Source organism: Diaphorina citri, unplaced genomic scaffold (genome assembly GCF_000475195.1).
Source record: "Diaphorina citri unplaced genomic scaffold, Diaci psyllid genome assembly version 1.1 scaffold322, whole genome shotgun sequence".
Taxonomy (NCBI): Eukaryota; Metazoa; Arthropoda; class Insecta; order Hemiptera; family Psyllidae; genus Diaphorina; species Diaphorina citri.
In genome coordinates, this window is record NW_007377757.1 from 166271 (window position 1) to 182118 (window position 15848).

The window sequence follows — 15848 nt, forward strand, 5'->3', positions numbered from 1 at the left end:
AAAGGGGAATTAGTAAAAAAAAAAAAAAAAAAAAAAAAACTTATCAATTCAAAGGTTGATGCATCATAAAGTCATAAGTGGTAATTCAATGAATTTAAATAATAAGTATTATAGTTTAAATAGAGAATTACTTAAAGTAAAGGTTCCGTTGAAAGATGAACAATTGAACATACCTCTATCTCCTGCTATACCTAATTGGGCAGTAAATGAAGGCAATGACCAAATACTACCCATCTAATAATTAATCTAATACCTACTTACCATAATAAATTAAATGATTTAGGTATCATCCCAGATTCCCAGTGGATAAATTTATAATCACTGGGATGCAACGGATTTGTTTATCTCTACTTACTCATCGTTTGAACTTGAAATCCATTCAAAATAAATCATTATGGAGTTCACAATAGGTGCAAAATTTCGTTCATAAAGAAAAAGAGTGCGTCACTTGAAGATAAAAATACTTTATTATGATATTTTTCGACTTGGTCAAAACCTGTAGGGCGTAATCTCGAGAATGACCTAAAAACCCGTAAAGTCTGATGTAGGATGTAGCTATTCTAATAAATATTAGAAAATTAGAATGTATGATCTTAAGACCTAGGGAGTTCTCATTCAAGAAAATGAAGAAGAAGAAGAAGAAAAAGAAGAAAAGCAGGCAGATTTCATTCGAGAAGGTCACGAAGCGCCGCCACAGATCGCTCGATTTTTTTTTTTCGATTTCGAAAGAAAGCAAAAACGAAACATGCCAGGTCCAAAATTTATCGTAGGCCTCTCTCCTTCTGACGAGTGCTTACAAATTTTTATGATAAATCCTACAGGGTGGCGAATAAGTAGGTACTCCTTGTTGAAATTTTAAAATTGTGGGAGGCGGAGACACCATTTACTTACGGTTCATAACACAGCTGATATCTCAAAATCTTTAGGAAATAGGAATAGAATTGAGCTTATCTGCTTTTTTAGGGGGTATTGAGGATAATTTTATTGGACCTTATGAATCAAAGGCCTTCTGCAGAAATTTGGCCTTTAAATTTAATTAGTTTACTGTTTATGTAACAGGTACCTACTATTTTAGCTTCTTGGAAATCACTAGTGTTGTAAGACTTATACTGTAAGGCCTTCTGCAGATCAATTAATAAATATTTAGGTAGGTATTTACCTATGATGTCAATAAAATTTTCAAATACCTACATCCTTTTGACTCTCTCTTGGGATCTTCTGTCACTTCTATCTTTTGACTCACACTGAATATTTAGAAATTATATTTGAACTTATACCTACATATTTCTCTATGAAGTACATACCTATATGTATATATTTATGTACAAAAAATTAATATAGTTGCCAGAATTTTACAATCTTCCCGCCACCTTCTCAGCCTTGCTCGTTTTCTAATTTTAATTCCTTCATTATGTCTATTAGGTATATTTTTCAGTCCTACTTTATTATCTCCATTTGTAGGTGAATTCGAATTTTAGTTGAGTTTTGGCATCTCCACTAATTTGGTAGTTTTGGATTTCCATTAATACGCAAGTTCAGGTATTCTAATTCAGGGTTTCATATATACCTACAAATTAGTCCACTTGTATCCCCGTTTTGGCTAGCAGACTGCACAAAATAGTCACCAGTTCTGATACCCACCACGCTCAACGTTAAACAACTTAAGTGTTTCTCCAAAATTTCGGTGCATTCAACGTTGTTCAGACGAATTCCATTCATTTCTTTCCCACGTTGACAGGTCAATTTCCAAGTCTTCCCATTTCTACTCTATCTACTCTTGACAGCTCGATTGACAACTTTTCTACCTTTTTACGAGATTTTGATTTCAATACTGTTCTTATCTTGGTCATTTTCTTTGGCTAGCTCTTTGTTTACCAATTCTTTTCTCTTGTCTTTTTGTCTTTATGTTGTCATTTATGTTTACAGTTTTAGGTACCTCTGATTCTCGGACTTTTCTATGGCTTCTCTTTGTTTGTTGATTTTATTTATTTTCTTGTGTTCTTATTCTTTTCCCTCCTTATGCTTCTTCTCCTTCATCTTGTTGTGGTCGCCTTTCTTCCTCTGTGTTCCGTCCTTTTAGTAGCGAACATTTTACATTAGTAAGCAACAAGTAACGTCCGAACTGTGCTGACAAAACTCCAAAAACATCCCAGATATAAGATGCAAGACACTATGACAAAACTCATTTTGTCAATCAAAATGCACGACAAGATAAAAAAAAATACTCAATGAAAACAAAAATAGAGTCTCCAACAACAACATCCAATTGGTTAATTAATTTTTAACACCGATGATGAATTTCTTAATGGATTTTATAAGAGATGGCTCAATGAAATTGGGTCAATCCAGCATGAAAAAATTAAATCTATCTATGCGTCCGTGAAATAAGTTTAGTATAAATTTGCAACTTTGGATATAAATCTCTTGTGAAGAACTGTGTTGGATATTTCTCCTTACTTTCGCCTATCAAAATGCCAGTTCCATCAAAATTTGTACCTGTTGCCAAGACGATAAAGCCAGGTAATGCCAGCTCTTTACTTTCCTAATACCTACCTAAACGTTCACGCAACTTCGAGCGTGGTTAACATTTGGATGGGTGCTTGCCACTGTATGGGAAAATCGGGTTTACATGCTGGTGAGGAAATTGAACCAGATCTTAGCTACATATTTTGATCTCTATCTCCTTAGCAATAGGACTAAGAAGTTCTTTTTTCCTTTACTTCAGCAATAGGTTAGAACCTACTATCTATTATTGTGATCAAATTTTCAATTTATATTGAGAACAAAATATTATACCTCGGATGGCAGTGATGGGGACTGAACTCGCGCCCTCCTATTTAACAAGCGAGCTTCTTGACTACAACACCACCGAGCCAGGATCATCCCAATTGTAAAAGATGAAAACGCTTTTTCTACGTGTGCAATTCTAATTTTTGTGCATTTTTTTCTGGTTCGAGGTCAACATCAATCTAACTTAGTGCGAATGTTCATGTCATTGTTTCACGTGCAATAAATTAGGAACAAAATAGCAATTTTTTTGTTAGGTGGTGTTTTTTCTCGCTATCTGTATTGAGTTACCATTTTTATCTTATCGTTTATTTAAGGATCTTTTAATGTACCTACCTCAATAAATAAACTTAAAATTAGGTCTTCTTAAACCAATAAATATATAAATTGACAAAATCAATCCTTGTTTTCTTTATGATAAGTGTTGTATTATACTTTGAGTAAATTCCGAATTCCCTTTTTTGACCAAATTCGAGGCCTATCAAAATTATTCCATCATTTTTTTTTTTTTTTTGTCAAATAATTGGATGCGTCCGTGAAATAAGTTTAGTATAAATTTGCACCTTTGGATATAAATCTCTTGTGAAGAACTGTGTTGGATATTTCTTCTTACTTTCGCCTATCAAAATGCCAGTTCCATCGAAATTTGTACCTGTTGCCAAGACGATAAAGCCAGGTAATGCCAGCTCTTTATTTTCCTAATACCTACCTAAAGGTACACGCAACGTTGAGCGTGGTTAACATTTGGATGGGTGCTTGCCACTGTATGGGAAAATCGGGTTTACGTGCTGGTGAGGAAATTGAACCAGGTCTTAGCTACATTTGATCTCTATCTCCTTAGCAATAGGACTAAGAAGTTCCTTTTTCCTTTACTTCAGCAATAGGTTAGAACCTACTACCTATTATTGTGGTCAAATTTTCAATTTATATTGAGAACAAAATATTATACCTCGGATGGCAGTGATGGGACTGAACTCGCGCCCTCCTATTTAACAAGCGAGCTTCTTGACTACAACACCACCGAGCCAGGATCATCCCAATTGTAAAAGATGATTTTTAAAAGGGTATTGCCTCAAGAATCACCATTATCAGAACTTGAGGCCACTGTCTTCCAAATCTACACATTACGCACCTTATGTCTTGTGTCTATCCCAATGTCTGAGTAGATTTTCAATTTGGACAAGAATAATAATAAAAAAACTGTGATGGTGATGACACAGAAAGGTCATCGAAAAATAAAAACTTGACAAATCACTTTTGTAGAACGAAAAGAAATAAAAAATGTGAAGGTTAAAATGTGCTGACAAAACTCTAAAAACAGACTCTCCAGTTAAGATGCAAGACATTATGACAAAACTAATTTTGTCAATCAAAACGCACAAGATAAAATAAATACTTAAAGAAAACAAAAACAGAGTCTCCAACAACAACAAGCATCCAATTGGTTAATTAATTTTTAACACCGATGATGAATTTCTTAATGGATTTTGTAAGAGATGGCTCAATGAAATTGGGTCAATCCAGCATGAAAAAATTAAATCTATCTATGCAGAACAAGATTGTTCATTTGTTCAATGAACCCATGGAATCACTGCCCAAATCAATGTCCAACTAAATTATAACGGCATAAACCATACATGTTATTGTAGGTAATTAATTTGATTTTTACATACATAAAAAAATTACATAGATGAAAATAATTGTACAGAAAATGAAGTTATGAGAGATTTGTTTGAACTGTATGGCGCCACTCTTAGTATAATGCTTTCTGATGCTCTCCTTTTGGATTATTCTTTCAATTCGAGCCGAAAATTTCAACATTATTGAATTTTCATATCTTTTTGAGAAATGCTCAAATGAAATGATGATTTTGATGTTTCCTCATTCAATTGGGCTTCTTTTGGCATTTAGAAGGAGACGGTAAGTTGATCTGGAATTTCGCTCCTTATTCTTGAGCAATGTCTTTCAAAGTTTCAAATAATTTTTCAATATTTTTTTCCAAAAGTCACAACCTAGGTAGGTATACCTAAATAAATAAAAAAATCCTTTTTATCTAGGTACCTATTTATTTTGAGCTCTTTCATGCCCAGACAACCAGACATACATACTCGTATGTACATCCAGCTTGAGGAATTTTAAGTTAATGTGAAAAAGAAGTGTGCAGTTGACCATGCTCTATGCTGTCTGAAACTCCATGTCATAGACCTTTGTCTACTTCATAGCATAATTATTTTATTATTAATACCTAACAAGAGATTATTCAGATCAGAAAATATATTATGTGTATGATTATGATATTTTTCGACTTGGTCAAAACCTATAGGGCCTAATCTCGAGAATGGCCTAAAAACCCGTCTGATGTAGGATGTAGCTATTCTAATAAATATTAGAAAATTAGAATGTATGAACTTAAGATCTAGGGAGTTCTCATTCAAGAAAATGAAGAAGAAGAAGAAAAAGAAGAAAAGCAGGCAGATTTCATTCGAGAAGGTCACGAAGCGCCACAGATCGCTCGATTTTTTTTTCGATTTCGAAAGAAAGCAAAAACGAAACATGCCAGGTCCAAAATTTATCGTAGGCCTCTCTCCTTCTGACGAGTGCTTACTATTGGGGCCAAGGGAGAGGAAGAGGTAAAGAGGGGAAGGGACAAAAAGAGGGGGTCTAAAAAGAGGGGAGGGTTAATAATGAATCACAGGAGAAGCAAAAAAACACATGGCCATTACCCCCCTCTCCCCCCTCTCTGCCCACACCAGGCTAAATTAGACCATGTGTTTGTCCGAATTATTAACAAGATCATATCATATTGTACGAGTACATGTAATAAAACATGAAGAGGTCATGGAGAAAAGATGAAGTTTATTCGAGCACTACAGAGAAAATAAGAGCGCAGAGGAGGAAGGATGAGGTTTACAAAAAACGATGGTTGTGATGCTTCTTGCAATGCAAAATACTGTTAAAAATAATAATAAATTTGTCATAAACTATTATTAAACAAACAAAGAAAGGAACATTTCGTAGTTTACCTTATTACCTACCCACGTAGAAATATTATGATCTTATGATGCACGTAATTGGCAAAGGTACGCTTTACATATATGTAAATAACAAAGGAATGTTATTGGTACGTGCCGTGTTTAATTTTATAATTTTGTTGTGTGTTATAAGGAGCCTCACAAAGTTTAAGGTTTAGCCATTCACAATCAGGTAGACCTGACTTGATCACGCTCCGAACTCTTGACGTTCGCGCGCATGCCAGTATACTAAAGAAATTACTAAATAGCTCGTTCTCCCCTTCAGGTACCTGGTCTCCAGCCACCACTCCCGAAGTTCAGCGCAAATCCCTCGAAGATTCCGTCAAGGAGGTGACCGAACAGAACAAGCGGCTCGACTCAAGTGAACCGCCCGTACCGGTTTGGACGCCCAAATCGGCGCCCTCTTCCCCTAGTGCGCAACGCAAGTTCCAGCCGGTCAACTTCAAATCACCCACCTTGCCGAGGAAAGCGACGGGAACGCCAAACGCTGCCCGGAAACCTGAGGTAAGAGGAGAGAAAATTGTGCGGCAGAACCGCCTTTGCCCGGGGTACTGAAGTGAGGAGCCTTTTACGCAGGTCTAAAGCCCGCCACTCACGATGAATTTTATCGCATGCAATGATCTGTACATCGATCAGTCGAACTTATCGGATAGAAATTCCCCCACTCACGATGGACTGATCGATCATCGCATGCGATAAAATTCATCGTCAGTGGCGGGCTAAAGTCGCGGAAAATGATTATCTTCTCGTATTTCGAAAATTTTCGTATTTGTCTGATGTTCGAACCCAGAACCTTATGTCAGTTGCTCTTCACTATTCGATCTTTCGGCCACAGCGGCTACCCTCTGTGGCCGAGGCCAAAATTAGGTTTTGTGATGTGAGCCACAAACCCCTCATAACCCTTTCTTTGCCTTATCACAAGCGGAATCAGTCAGGTTTAGATAAGCACAAAATGTACATGATTTTCAAGTTTCAACGCTACTACGTGCTGATTTGTATCAACAAAATCCCTTTGACTCAGGTAAAATGGAATATCAGAAGATTGTTTGTTGCACCACCCACCAGTGAACCGTGCACCAGTAAACTCGTATAGTCGTATTATAAATACCTAATAAGTAGGTAGGTATTTACCTAATTAGGTACCTACCTAATGTATTTTGGTGAAATTTGTTTAATTATTGCAGTGTTTACAAACATATTTTTAGACACTGAGGTTTGGGTTTACAGATTCATATTGCAAAAAAAAAAAAAAAGTGTAATTATTTAAATTTTGATTTTATTATTTTCAGAGTCCAACTGTTACCAAACCCCCCACTCCTCGTAGTCTGCCAGTGAGTCCTGCCCCTTCCCATTGCAATGTGATACCACCACCTACACCTCCGCCCTCACGTAAGTAAACAAGAAAAAGATACCTATTGATGATCATTCTCTGACGGCACTCTGTTTACTTAGGACTTAGGTGAATGAGCTTTGATTTCTGGGATGAGCTTTGATTCCTGACATCTGGGATACCTAGTGACCATTATTATCTGACGGCACGCTGTTTACTTAGGGACTCGTGAATGAAATTTGATTCCTGAGATTCCTAATGGTCGTCATTCTCTGACGGCACGGTGTCTACTTAGTACCTGTTCCAATACCTGATTCCTGATATGCCCACACTGTTATCATGTAACCTGAGTGTACCTGATTCCTGAGACACCTAATGAACTTCACTTTTCTTTCGCTGTTTCAGTGTCTACGCCAGACAGTCCACTCATATCGCGGAGTACCCAAATATCTCGTAGCTCCAGTAGTGAGCTGACCACCACAGTATCTCACACAGTACAATCTCAGTCCTCCACTTCGAACCAACAGAGTTCTTCCTATTCTAGTTCCTCAATTCCTCGCGCCTCCCCTAACTTACCAAAGTCCCAGAATCCGACTATTACTCTGCTCCAGAAAGCTAGAGGTGAGTGTACAGGGTTGACATGGTTATGTGATCATATCCTCCCTATAACTTTTGAATTGAGGTATCGGGTTTGAACTTGAAGTAAGTAGTACAACAGTGAACTAATCTGAGGGTTGGCGTATAAGACCCATTCGTGAAACATAGGTAATGTGCCAATATCAATTCGACATTTATAAATCTTGGATATGGATTGCTTTGTTACCGAGTATTTATTCGATAATGTATTGGATTAATTTAATAACTTGATTTAAGCGGGAGTAAGTGTTTCCTAAAGAGATCCCGAAGCTCGAACAGTTACCTGTGTTTCAAAGAAAAGGTCCTTTTTCGTCTTTAGACAGAAAACACAGATCCTCCCTATAACTTTTGAATTGAGGTATCGGGTTTGAACTTGAAGTAAGTACAACAGTGAACTAATCTGAGGGCTGGCGTATAAGACGCATTCGTGAAACATAGGTAATGTGCCTATATCAATTCAGACATTTATAAATCTTGGATGTATTGGATTAATTTAATAACTTGATTTAAGCGGGAGTAAGTGTTTCCTAAAGAGATCCCGAAGCCCGAACAGTTACCTGTGTTTCAAAGAAAAGGTCCTTTTTCGTCCAATGACAGAAAACGGACTTTGTGAAAATAAATATAGACCTTTTCACCTGGAACGGCTGAAATTCCTTCAACAGAAATCTCAGGGACCTTTTCGTTGAAAGCAGAGGAGGAAAGCGACTGCGCAAGCGTCAATTAGTGAGAGGAATTCGTATTTCCAAGCTTTCGACACTTGTGGAAGAAAAAATATATTTGTAACTTTGTACGTAGTTTAGCGTACTTTCTACGTCTCAATAGTTTTGGAGGATATTTCTACGTTTTTCTTTCATTCAAGTCTTTGTAAGAAGGAGATTTCCGTTTACGATCTTTTTACTCTATTCCTGTGTGCTTCCAGAGGGTCAAATTCCCAAAGGAGCTTCCTACTTGGAACCCAACATGCCTGAGAAGCAGCAACAGAAAGACCAGAACGATAACAACATTGGTGAGTCCTATATTTCTTCTTCATTGAGATTAAGGATATGAGGGTTTCGGCCTTGGATAGGTACAAATAATTTACAGAACTAGAAGTTTATTTCGACAGTAACTGTCTGTTTTTGTTGATAAGTTAGCATTGCATCCAGGGGATGAATTTACAGACTGTGATCTACACAGGAAGAGCCATGGACAAATGGTTAAAATGAAAAAGAAGAAGAAGAAGAAGAAGAAGAAGAAGAAGAAGAAAAAAAACTAGAAGAAGGAAGAAGGGTCCATTTCTGTTGTACCTACATAAAGTTGGAACATTCCAAAAAATTCAGAAAAAACTTTCCCGCGCAGTGCCCCAAAATATGTACATAGAAAGCGAAAGTTGAATTGATTGACTAGAAAGAGTCCGGTATGTCAGGTATGTGGTATGGCCCATATAATAGCAAGTGGTACGGGTACTTGTAGTGTTTTGATAGGAATGTCAAGTACCTCTCTTGAACCATGCTATAGTATGTCTGTCAGGTTTTACTTCAGTCCTGACTTCTTCTTCTCCGCCTTACGGGGTCGGTGTTTTTCGTCAGCCTCTCAAGCAGCCCTGGGGTGATTTCTTTGGGCTGTCATTTGGTTTTGGCTTCAAAAAATTTACGAATGGATACCCTTCGCACTCAATCTTTGCTATTTCTTTAGCAAGTCAGACTTTACTTCGGTCCTTTGCAAATTGAACGTTAAAGTTTTCATTAATTTGACTACTCTTTTGCCAGCATAGTTGGATAGCGCTTGGAGGGTAGTGCGTTTACTTTGTAAGATCTTGGTCACGAGTTTGATTCCCGTCAGGGATAAACTTTATCCTACTAAAATAAACAGACAAGCTTCGTTCTCGGAACGGCAGGCTTTCTCCTATCGGCCTATTTTATTCTACTTCTCTCTTCGATTTCGGGACGATAAAACCTGTATCCCTCTATCAAAACTCTTTAAAAATCTTTAAAATAGACACTGAATTCCGAATAAAGTTGAACTTCTCAAACATCCTATACTTTTCTATGATGCTATGAACACACCTTTTCCTAAATAATACCTACTTCTATTGTTTACCTCTGCAGTACAATGTGGTACTATGCCATGTAGCATCTTGTGTACCATCTTCGCTGATCAAAGAATAGAGCTTCAGCCTCGCCTGACCATACTTTGTTTTTTTTTTCTAGCAATACTCTGATTTCTGTTCGAATGATCTTGGTCATTGGTTTGTTGCTATTCTTAATTTTGCTTCCGACCTAACTCTAGCAATACTCTGATTTCTGTTCGAATGATCTTGGTCATTGGTTTGTTGCTATTCTTAATTTTGCTTCCGACCTAACGCCTATAATTTTTGCATTAGTGCATGCGGATTGCAGATGCATAGTGAAAATCCCTTCGTCTTCTAATTCTTGTACCTATAGAACCTTTTGAGAACATATTATCGTTAATTTCGTTAGATATTTGTCTTCTGCAACCAAGCAGAACCTCGGAGCTTTACCTAAAAGTGACTTAAGCATTTTCAAGTTCGAACTGTCTCATAGTTCCTAGATATTCGTTGCCTGAGTCGAGAACCATTCCTGAACCTCAATAAGTTGATAGTCTCTATTCTTTGAGTCTCACCAAAAATTTCTTTAGAATTGGTGAAGAATGTGTAATCTAGGCAATCAGCAAGATTGAACATACCTGTAGTGTTGTACGGTGTCAGATCAGTATCTTGTCCTATCTATCAACAGATAACGCGATTTATTGCCGTGATTTAATGATCTCTTTACGCTGCTGTAATTAGAGCTTTTGAGTGTGTTTTTTAGTAAGAGTATCAGTGTTACAGGAATAATATAGTTTAGTTGTGCTGTTATTCAGTGTTACAGGGATAAGATATCTTAGTTGTGCCGTAAAGTTTTGGTCAAAAGCTACAGTTGAACTCTGAATCAGTATTATAGGTCACCGACACATTAAAAGTTAAATGTTCAGGACTTTAAGGCAAATTCTTATAGGTGAGTTAAGTAGTATATCTCGCCTAATTTTTTTAATATTTTTTTTTCTTCTTCTTCTTCTTTTAGGCGCTTTAACTATTTTTTTGTACTTTCATTTCACCTAAATTACCTACCTAAAACCTTTAACCAAACAAATTTGCGTCGTCTATATTTTTAGATTCCATCAATGAAAACAAACCCAAAGCGAGGAAAGTTGCCGGGGTTGGACCTACCATTCAGGAAGGAGTACCCACTTCTCTCAGATCGGTAAGTCATACCTAGTGAAAGAAGCCTAAAGGGACGTACATATGCATAAATGTAGGTGATCCAGAGTGATCATATGGTTTTAGTGGGTGACTGGAGTGATATGGGTGACCAAGAGGATCAAATTACGAAAACTATGTGACCTCTTGATTTTAATTTCAGGAAGTGGACGATGACAACAAAGAGAAATGGTACAAGAAGATGTACGACTCCTTGCATAAGTTCGGCTCAGACCGTAAGTATTCATCAAACGGAATTTGGGCGGAGGACTTGTATAAACCGACTCGGTGACGTCACAAATATTCGATTACTCTGCTGATATTTCAATGTGTTTCCCCCGGATTTGGTGCTTTGGAAATAAACATTTGACGAGTTTCTTTGCCCCTACAGCACCGGTTGAAATGGTTGACTAGATTGTATGATTTTTACTTTCTTTAGATTGTATGATTTTTACTTTAATATTTACACCGTTTCAATGAGTTACATTATTAATCGGTGCACCGTCGCGGTGTCGCTATCAACCGTTTCCACTGGTGAAAGTACAGAAACTCGTCTATTTATTGCTGTTATAACATTGGTTTTCTGAAAATATGGTTTAGATTTAACTCGTCTTCCCCAAAAGAAAATTGGTATTCCTTGAAAATCAAGATCTTTTCTTTTAAGGGATGAAGATTGACTTTTAACGATTGCATGATTTGAGAACCTTTTCGACGCAAGTTTGAGAATATTGGGATTTTTCTGTGTTCAGGTGAATTGAAACGACAATCTTGGGAAGTCTTTTTAGAGGGATTTTTAATGTGAATTTTAATTTTTCTTAAATTTATCTATTTTTTATTACTTCTTTGTTTTGCATAAAAAAGGGCTCTTTTCTTCGTCTACGTTTGGTCATTATGGTTTTGTATTACGCTGCTTTTTCAAATGCTTATATTAGGTCCCAATATTATCCACTGTGCCCCCTCATTTCAGCATGATTATCCACATCCAACCCTCAGATCAATTCTGACCTTGGTCCTTTTGGGACATTCTTTAAATTTTAAATGTTTCTTAGGTATGTGTAATTTTATCCGATCTGAAGGTCCTCATATTTCTGTCTTCCCGCACTTACCAATGCGTGCTTTCCAACTTACCAATTTCCTCTTCTGTGTTTTGTTTTGTGTTTTGCAGAAGACTATGTTACCGTTCGGTACAAAGCTAAACGAAAAGGTGATTGGAATATTCTTATTTGTAATTTATATTAGCTATCAGTTTTTTGTCCCAACAAAGTCCCCAGTGTAATTATTGGGTCTCAACTCATTTATTTATTTAGATTCTTCATTGGGTATAATTCAATGTACACAAACAAATACAAGAAATTACAAACAAAGGGCGAAAATTTGCCTTTGAATTCTTTAAACAAAGGGCGAAAAATTGCCTGGGAGATAACAATTCAACTTCACAATTCACAAAATGAGGTACTAAAATTACTGCTTTCGGTTCACAGAGGATGGTCACGGGTACTCGTCAGAGCCAGAAGGAGTCACGGGTAACAAATATGCCACCCTGGATAGGAGACGTATTGCCCGGGGCAATAAGGAGAATGAGTTCGTCTCGGCTGTCAATAACGTCGACAATATCAGGTACGAAATGCTCTATTTAGCTAAATTCCCTTTCGGGGTGAGCTATTCATTTTTCGCCAAAGTCACAACTTTTGGTCGGGGTTGTTGTTGCTTTTTTTGGGGGGGGTCACTAGGAAGCTTTTCGCGATTAAAACTCATTTTAGCATTTATAGGTACTTTTAGCATTTATAGATTATTTCTTTTTTATATTTCTTATATGACTAGGATCAATTACTCACCAAACTTTGTGATGTAGCGGTTAGCGAGGTGGACTTTAGATAGCGGTACAAATCGCTGCGCTGGTGCTGGAAAGAAAAAAAATCGAAAGGAGGTTGTGTGGTTATGTGAACAAAGTTACAATTTTCTTTCGGATTTCTTGCTTTCCCAAGGCTGTTATGACACTTGAGCCCCATTTTACGTACCTATAGTGGTAATGTAATTATGTCCGTACCCTAAAACTACACATCCACCTGGTTTCCATTTGCCGATTTTGACATTCGTCATAGAAAATCCAAACAAATGAAAGATGAGAATTTTTCGGTCGGTGCCAGCCAAGGTGCTCGTATTCTCAATCTCTCCAACCTAAACTTTTTACCTCTTTCGCCGAAATAACCTCTTATCCCATTGATTTGGGCCCATTTTACGTACCTATAGTGGTCATGTAATTATGTCCGTACCCTAAAACTACACATCCACCTGGTTTCCATTTGCCGATTTTGACGTTCGTCAAATCGTCATAGAAAACCCAAAGAAATGAAAGATGAGAATTTTTCGGTCGGTGCCAGCCAAGGTGCTCGTATTCTCAATCTCTCCAACCTAAATTTTTTACTTCTTTCGCCGAAATAACCTCTTATCCCATTGATTTCATCAGCTATCAGAACTCGATCAAACATGCCATGGAAATCTACAAGAATCAGCCTGGCAGGATCGAGAACTATCAGCCGGGACACTCGTCTATATCGGAGAAAGAAGCCAAGCAGGTAAGAAAATTAGCTATCTCCGGAAAAAAATAAGTCTACTCCACGATCGACCAAAGTCGATGTTGATCGATTTTAATGTAGACACACTCTAAAGGTATGTCAGAACATAGTCGATCGACGGTCGTTGACTATGTAGTGGACACACCTATAGGATCGCTTAATTTTGTTTTATATCTTGTCAAAAGTGACCGTTGACAAGAACATTAATGTGGTTCTGATTTTTAACATTGTAAATCTGTTTCCACACATGGTCAACAGCCTTCGACTATGGGTGGACACAGCCTAATATGTTTGTGTAGTACGCCCTCTTTGGGATTCATACCCGTTCACTGACATGTCACTTGCTTGAAAGTAGGATGTTTGTATTCCTTAGCAATGTCAACTGCAATAATTTTACTCTGCAGGTCTGCACTCATTTGCAAGCCGGAAGTGAATTTTGTAGTCTTTGTCCCTAAATGCTCTAAAGCTGTGTCCACACATGGTCGATGGCCGTCGATCGACGAGGTGAATCTATGTTGTCGAAGCACTGTGGACGGTCTCAGTCGACATCAATGTCGTCGTCGACCGTCGATCAAGGTCGATTGACAGTCGTCGACTATGTGTGGATACAGCTTAAGTTTTCATTGTTATTCGTCTTTCATTCCACAATATGTAAATAATCATTGAACCCCATTTATGTCTCGTATGTAATCTATTTATCTCGTGTTATTTAGAATTAAGTTTCTGTGATATCTGTTTTATCAACTTCTATTGTTCGTCCTTAGATAGCGGTACAAATCGCTGCGCTGGTGCTTGGAAGAAAGAAAATCGAAAGGAGGTTGTATGGTTATGTGAACAAAGTTACAATTTTCTTTCGGATTTTTTGCTTTCCCAAGGCTGTTATGACAATTGAGCCCCATTTTACGTACCTATAATGGTCATGTAATCATGTCCGTACCCTAAAACTACACATCCACCTGGTTTCCATTTGCCGATTTTGACATTCGTCATAGAAAACCCAAACAAATGAAAGATGAGAATTTTTCGGTCGGTGCCAGAATTTTTTACCTCTTTCGCCGAAATAACCTCTTATCCCATTGATTTCAACAGCTATCAGAACTCGATCAAACATGCCATGGAAATCTACAAGAATCAGCCTGGCAGGATCGAGAATTATCAGCCGGGACACTCGTCTATATCGGAGAAAGAAGCCAAGCAGGTAAGCAAATTTGCTATCTCCGGAAAAAAATAAGTCTACGCCACGATCGACCAAAGTCGATGTCGATGTTAATCGACTTTGGTCGTCCCTATATGCTCTAAAGCTGTGTTCACACAAGGTCGACGGCCGTCGATCGACGAGGTGAATCTATGTTGTCGAAGCACTGTGGACGGTCTCAGTTGACATCAATGTGGTCGTCGACCGTCGATCAATGTCGATTAACGGTCGTCGACAATGTGTGGTCACAGCTTAAGTTTTCATTGTTATTCGTCTTTCATTCCACAATATGTAAATAATCATTGAACCCAATTTATGTCTCGTATGTAATCTATTTATCTCGTGTTATTTAGAATTAAGTTTCTGTGATATCTGTTTTATCAACTTCTATTGTTCGTCCGTGATTGTGACTAACTGTGTTCCTCCCCCTTCTGTGTTCTATGTTCTCCCCTTGTTCCAGTGGTGGGACAAATTTGCTATCTCCGGAAAGAAATAAGTCTACGCCACGATCGACCAAAGTCGATGTTGATCGATTTTAATGTAGACACACTGACGGTCTCCGACTATGTGTGGGCACAGCTTAAATTTTCATTGTTATTCGTCTTTCATTCCACAATATGTAAATATTCATTGAACCCAATTTATGTCTCGTATGTAATCTATTTATCGCGTGTTATTTAGAATTAAGTTTCTGTGATATCTGTTTTGTCAACTTCTATTGTTCGTCCGTGATTGTGACTAACTGTGTTCCTCCCCCTTCTGTGTTCTATGTTCTCCCCTTGTTCCAGTGGTGGGATGATATGATGGACATATTCGATGGCGTAAGTATTCTGTTGTCTGTTGTTATAGTTGAATGTCCATCTCTATAATTAAGTATGTTTATATTAGACCAAGAAGTATATGTTTATATTAGGCAGTGCAATAGCCCTATACTAAAATGGACGCGGCATACAAAAGATCAAGAAGAGATCGCCTTAACATAATAATAGGCCAAGAAACGTAATCTATTAATTTAGAAAGCAATACACCAAAGTTACAAATCTCATAGCCCTCA

General features: G+C 37.5%; 1 protein-coding gene across 1 annotated transcript in view; it reads left to right on the plus strand.

Annotated features, from left to right (window-relative positions):
• The window catches only part of LOC103507566, a 115650-nt gene that overhangs the window by 59087 nt on the left and 40715 nt on the right, over positions 1-15848 (plus strand). The window contains exons 5-14 of the mRNA XM_026822396.1: positions 6085-6323; positions 7109-7208; positions 7555-7770; positions 8705-8791; positions 10939-11027; positions 11187-11259; positions 12189-12227; positions 12505-12640; positions 13491-13599; positions 15583-15615. Coding sequence (XP_026678197.1) covers positions 6085-6323; positions 7109-7208; positions 7555-7770; positions 8705-8791; positions 10939-11027; positions 11187-11259; positions 12189-12227; positions 12505-12640; positions 13491-13599; positions 15583-15615 — 1121 coding nt within the window. The remainder of the gene's footprint in view (positions 1-6084; positions 6324-7108; positions 7209-7554; positions 7771-8704; positions 8792-10938; positions 11028-11186; positions 11260-12188; positions 12228-12504; positions 12641-13490; positions 13600-15582; positions 15616-15848) is intronic.